The sequence below is a fragment of the Haliotis asinina genome, chromosome 1, assembly GCF_037392515.1.
Source record: "Haliotis asinina isolate JCU_RB_2024 chromosome 1, JCU_Hal_asi_v2, whole genome shotgun sequence".
Lineage (NCBI taxonomy): Eukaryota > Metazoa > Mollusca > Gastropoda > Lepetellida > Haliotidae > Haliotis > Haliotis asinina.
In genome coordinates, this window is record NC_090280.1 from 32,056,473 (window position 1) to 32,063,042 (window position 6,570).

The 6,570-nt window shown below is 39.0% G+C and overlaps 1 protein-coding gene across 1 annotated transcript; it reads left to right on the forward strand.

The window, feature by feature from the left end:
• Positions 1-273: 273 nt before the first annotated feature.
• On the forward strand, positions 274-1,634 carry LOC137271904 (flagellar attachment zone protein 1-like). Its single transcript, XM_067804292.1, has 3 exons — positions 274-789; positions 827-1,336; positions 1,374-1,634. Exons 1-3 carry the CDS (start codon positions 274-276, stop codon positions 1,632-1,634), a joined length of 1,287 nt encoding a protein of 428 aa, XP_067660393.1.
• The last annotated feature ends 4,936 nt before the right edge of the window (positions 1,635-6,570 follow it).

Here is a 6,570-nt window from a genome sequence, read left to right on the forward strand (position 1 = left end):
AGACGTGTTGAATCTCTATGAGACATTTTCACTTCAAATTCTAGTTTTCATTGAAAAGAAATTGAAATCATATAATACATATCCTGAGCACGAGGAAGAAGCTCACAGAGATAAAAGAGCTAAAACGTGCAGAAAAAGTCATCTTCAGTGACCAACCTGCTATCTGCCACGACCTCAGGTGGCATGTCAGCAATGGCCGCCTCAAGAACAAATACCACCACCCACATGGGCGGATCCAGATTAAGGGATTGGGAAAACACGATGTTGATCACAATGGTGCTGATGATTGATTGTGATCCTGTTGATGTTGAACATGCTCAGGTTGAACGAGTTAATGCTGATGTTGATGTTGAACATGCTCAGATTGAACGAGTTAATGCTGATGTTGATGTTGAACATGCTCAGATTGAACGAGTTAATGCTGATGTTGATGTTGAACATGCTCAGGTTGAACGAGTTAATGCTGATGTTGATGTTGATGTTGAACATGTTCAGGTTGAACGAGTTAATGCTGATGTTGATGTTGAACATGCTCAGGTTGAACCAATTAATGCTGATGTTGATGTTGAACATGCTCAGGTTGAACCAATTAATGCTGATGTTGATGTTGAACATGTTCAGATTGAACGAGTTAATGCTGATGTTGATGTTGAACATGCTCAGGTTGAACGAGTTAATGCTGATGTTGATGTTGAACATGCTCAGGTTGAACGAGTTAATGCTGATGTTGATGTTGAACATGCTCAGATTGAACGAGTTAATGCTGATGTTGATGTTGAACATGCTCAGGTTGAACAATGCTGATGTTGATGTTGAACATGCTCAGATTGAACGAGTTAATGCTGATGTTGATGTTGAACATGCTCAGATTGAACGAGTTAATGCTGATGTTGATGTTGAACATGCTCAGATTGAACGAGTTAATGCTGATGTTGATGTTGAACATGCTCAGATTGAACGAGTTAATGCTGATGTTGATGTTGAACATGCTCAGGTTGAACGAGTTAATGCTGATGTTGATGTTGATGTTGAACATGTTCAGGTTGAACGAGTTAATGCTGATGTTGATGTTGAACATGCTCAGGTTGAACCAATTAATGCTGATGTTGATGTTGAACATGCTCAGGTTGAACCAATTAATGCTGATGTTGATGTTGAACATGTTCAGATTGAACGAGTTAATGCTGATGTTGATGTTGAACATGCTCAGGTTGAACGAGTTAATGCTGATGTTGATGTTGAACATGCTCAGGTTGAACGAGTTAATGCTGATGTTGATGTTGAACATGCTCAGATTGAACGAGTTAATGCTGATGTTGATGTTGAACATGCTCAGGTTGAACAATGCTGATGTTGATGTTGAACATGCTCAGATTGAACGAGTTAATGCTGATGTTGATGTTGAACATGCTCAGATTGAACGAGTTAATGCTGATGTTGATGTTGAACATGCTCAGGTTGAACGAGTTAATGCTGATGTTGATGTTGAACATGCTCAGATTGAACGAGTTAATGCTGATGTTGATGTTGAACACTCTGGTAACATTGATATTGATAATGATGATGTTGATGTTACTGGTGTTGATAATGGTGATGTTGATAATATTGATGATGACTATGATGGTGGCGGATGACGATGACAACGATGATGATGATGATGATGATGATGATGACAGACAGAACTCTTTGTAATATCTTTACCCTATCATATATTTAAGCATTAATGCATGTGGTCTCCGTAAAAGACTTGGATATGAAGAATGTTTAAACTATATTGAAACAAAAGACATTATTGTTTTTCGAGAGACTAAGACTGACATAAAGGATATATCTCCATACCGAAGGGTACACCTTATACTTACATCAAAGATCTCTGAGAAAATCAGTCGGCATTGGAACTGCTGTTAGAAATAAGTATAAAATTTCATTGATGTAAAAGATAAGAAAACTGATTGCTCAATGTGGGCAAAGGTTTCTGAAAAACGTATTTTGACTTGATTATGACATTTTGCTGGGAATTGTATATATTCCACCTGAAGGCTCAAAATACGTGACAAATGACACCTTTCCTGAAGTAGAAAGTTCTGTTCTGGAAGTGTTAACGATGAGTGATTATGTCACTAATGGGTTACTACAATGAAAGATCAAATGTGTTATATGATTTTACCGAGCATGTTAACGTCCCCACTGAGTTTGATGTAGATGAAACTGAAGATATTTCTCCTGTAGTGTATTTAAATAAGAACAGTCTCCCTTAAGAAAGCTCCTCGCAGCATTATGGAAAGGAAATAACTTCAGTTACAAATTGAGAGATATATGTGAAAATCTGAACTTGTTTATGATGAACGGAAGAATGGGTAAATACAGAAATGTAGGTAGAGTCCCCAGCAATGACAAAAAGTAATAGATTATGTTATTACTTCGTATTGAGCTATGTACAACATTTAACGCTTTGGGTTATACACCTTTGACCTCAGATGTTCATTGCCCCATATCATTCACTTTGAAAGGCGTAGCAAATGATAACCCACAATCACTTTCTGAAGCCCCAACCTCCCCAAAAGAGTATATACCGAAACAAAAATTACAATGTAGAAAAGACAGTTGAATATCGCCAAAACATAGATATTGATGACGTTAATAAACTCAAGCTTTCGCACATTGCTCGTGGTCCAGCCACGCACATTTGTTGATTACAGACATGCTCTCGGATAGCCTCGCGCACGTGCTAGTTAATGCCGCACGTGAAACTTTCGGTACGAGAACACGCGCACCATATTAACCGTAAAACAAACAAACCCTGGTTCTGTAAAGAAAGTAGACACTTTAGACGCCGATTCAATAAAGCAAAAAAGTTAAACATTTCAATGCCCCCGCCAATGTTCAAAGACTCCGTACAGAATCGAAAGCTTACAAAAAGTGTTTAGATAAATATATCCGGATCCATAAAACCTGACTCCAAAGAACATTTAGAAACAATTTAAAGATATCACCGAAGGAATACTGGAATGCCCTGAAAGGAAGACGCTCCACTCGAAGTGAAAAAATGTTCCATTATCGATTCTTTTTATGATTATTATAAACCTTTAAATGTCAACGACCTAGATGACGACCAGAGGAATGAGTCCTCATAGGAAATAGATTGTAATCTTGATTGTAGTTTATTAAATAATGATATCAATCTAGAAGAAATAAAGAGTACTGTTACAAAAATGAAGAGAGATAAAGTCACTGGATCAGATAATGCTGAAAGTGGTTATATGATTGACACAGTGGATATTCTAGTCCCATTTTACGTCGACGTCTTCAGTCTCATACTTACAGTTAAAAAAACTTCCAGAATCGTGGCTAATCGGTTTTTATAAAACCCGTATACAAATATAAAGGCGATCAAAATGATCCCATTTCACACAGACCAATAGCAGTCTTGAGTTGTATAGGAAACTTTTTTCACATGTACTTTAAAATGTTGGACTTTCGCAACTGCTAGAAATGAACAACGTAATTGCCCCCGCACAAGCGAATTTCAAACAGAATTGTACAACCATTGACAACATCCTTGTTTTACATTTCCCTTTAATATAATGTCGACTCAAAACAAAAACACTTCTCTCGTTTATTGATTTCACGAAAGCATTTGACACTGTTTGGCATCGGTCTGTGGACGAAGATGCAGAACATTGGAATTCATAGTAAATTCTTTACGCTCATCATAAACATGTATGATAACATTAAATTAGTTCTAAAATTCCACAATGACTTCTCTTGTTAATTTTCTTGTAAAAAGGGTGTCCGCCAGGGAGAAAATTTGTCCCCGCCTTATTTTCAATCTTCTTAAACGATCTGGAAGACCAAGTGTATGAACGTGGCTGCGATGGAATTAAATTCGAGATGTTCAGTGAAAACGATCTACAAGTGCTCTTACAACTTTTAGTACTATTATATGCTGATGATACTATTCTTTTTGGAAAAACAAAAGAAGATCTTCAAAAATCGCTACACTCATTTATGATTATTGCAGAAATTTGAATTTGAACGTTAATTTATCAAAAACTTAAGTCATGGTTTTCGGTGCAAAGCCGGCTAAAACATCAAACTTAGAATCCAAACATGGATAACAAATATACATACGAGCACCACCTGTTTTCATGCTGTACGATTGAGTTTAACACAGCACACTGGCCATTCATATGGAAACCAAACGCATGGTTATAATTTCGTTAACTGAACCATCTAAAGTGTCAATCCATCAACTACCAACACTACTGCTACTTCCGGCTGTAACTTATTGACGGTCATATGGGGGCACTACAAACGTTATCAATAATCATGTCCAAAACTATGGTCACACAGACAATGTCTGTGGTCCAACGTACACAAAGTTCTCAAAAAAAAGTTCACTGTTCAAACCCAAGCCAACAGTAATGGTGACATCAGTATTTGGTGTATCCTCCCCTCGCACGGATAACTGCTGACACCCTCCTCCTCATGCTGGAAATCAAACGCCGAATGTGCATCATTGGAATCCTCTGCCATTCCAGCAGATTTTCAACAGGTGGATCCTTTACTTTAAATAATGGCCGTCTGGCGAGGGCGAGGGATTGGTTATGAAAATGCGGGACAAAAGCAGTTTCCAATACTTCCTGTTGGTATATCTGACCACTGAGTGTGTGAATGGTGGTAAGATTCAGCTTACAGTCATAGGAGATACCCCCACCCCACACACCATTAAAGAGCCATCGCCAAAGGGTTCAGCTGCGTGGGTCATTCGCTGCTGATAAGCCGCATTACTCCTTCTCCAAACTCGCCAACGGCCATCAGTAACACGAAGAAGAAAACGGCTTTTATCGGACCAATGGATCCTGCGCCATGTCCTCAGATTGTGGTTTTGCCGTTGATTACACCACGCCAAACGTTGAGCCCTGTGTCTATTAGTGAGTAAGGGACGTCTGATTGGACGACGTGCACAGACCTGAGCCTCCTTCGTGTGGTGCTGGCTGAGAGACGAACACCCACTGTCCATTGTTCTCTGAGATCTTTGGCATTGGTCATAGGCCTGCGTCTCACTAGGCGAACTAGGGCACGGTCATATCGGAGAGTGGTCTTTCACGGCCTTCCTTATCGTGCACGATCCTTGACGTAACCAGTGGCTGCATGTTTCCTAACAAGGTGACTAATGGCAGTGTGATTGATATTCAGTCTGGACCTAATGCTGCGACAGGACAAAACAGCTTCATGCACACCAATAATCTGGTATCTTCAGAAGGCCTACGCCTCGGCATGTCCAAGAAAGTTCAATTTCAGCACTTTTCGCTTCTTGATGCGTCGATAAGAAAGCAATAAGAATACTTCATTTCACCTTTTTATACCCCCCAGTCGCTTGCTCCATGACATAACTTCAGCATGAAAAGCATGCATTTGAGTCAGCACGTGAATTTCATGTTAACTGCATGTGTATTTAGCTATAACTGGTTGACTTCTCTGCTTTGATCCCTTTTTGTTACAATCGACAATTATTTTTGGTGGCGTTTAATTAATGCTCATGTGTATATTAGGTATCGTTGATAGCTCTGTTTTTAGGAACAGTATTCCATAGAAATAAAAGAATTGTTACCAGCATTAAACGAATAGTAAGAAATGACACAAATGCGACGTTCTGTATTTTAAATATAGCATGAGATGTAAATCTACCTCTTGATTGTCTCATATTGTGATGTCACCAGTCCTTACATACTGATCCGAAATATGGGGTATGAGAAACTAGAACTTACTGAAAGTGTTCATTTAAAGTTTTTAAAAATGGCATCCTGTCTCATAAAATCCTCCCCAAATTTTATGGCTTTAGGCGCATAGGCACTACATATAGGAATCCATATCATTATGTTGTCTTTTTTTGCATCCACTCACATCTACTGAGACGAACAAAATATCTCATGTTATACCAGTATGCCAATACATGTGTCTTAATCTGGAATATGAACAACATCCTACCTCACACTCTCGGTGACACTCCATAACACAGTCATTAGGTTTATCTTAAATATATGTAAATCCCTCATCATATTCTAGCTTCAAAAGCAATGCAAATTTTAACAGATCAGTGTATTACAAAATGGCAAGAAGATAAACGATCCAACTGTAAGGGATCTTATTATCTATGTTCAACACCCCCACATCCCCCTCCCCCACCAGTCAAAAAACACTGGCCTTTGAAAAGCGTCCTTTGTCCAAAATCTCTCTCTTACTTCCCCTCTTCCCCCCTCTCTCTCTGTGCGCGCGTGTGTGTATGCGTGCGTGCGATCGAAACCGGCAGATGACAGGACATACCGAGGGAAGAAAGATTATGTATACTATCAACTGTAATTTAGTTGGGGACGTATTCCATTATCTTGAATAAATGTATACAACTTTGCTACCTCTGGTATCCCAGTCATGATTGGATTAATAATCCCTCGCTTCCGCTTGTCCATCTACAAACTACTGGTTTCCCCTGTTAAACTGTTGTTGCTTCAATATGTACATACGTAGGTGCCTGTTCCTATTTGCTGCATTCATCTGATGAAGGAGTAA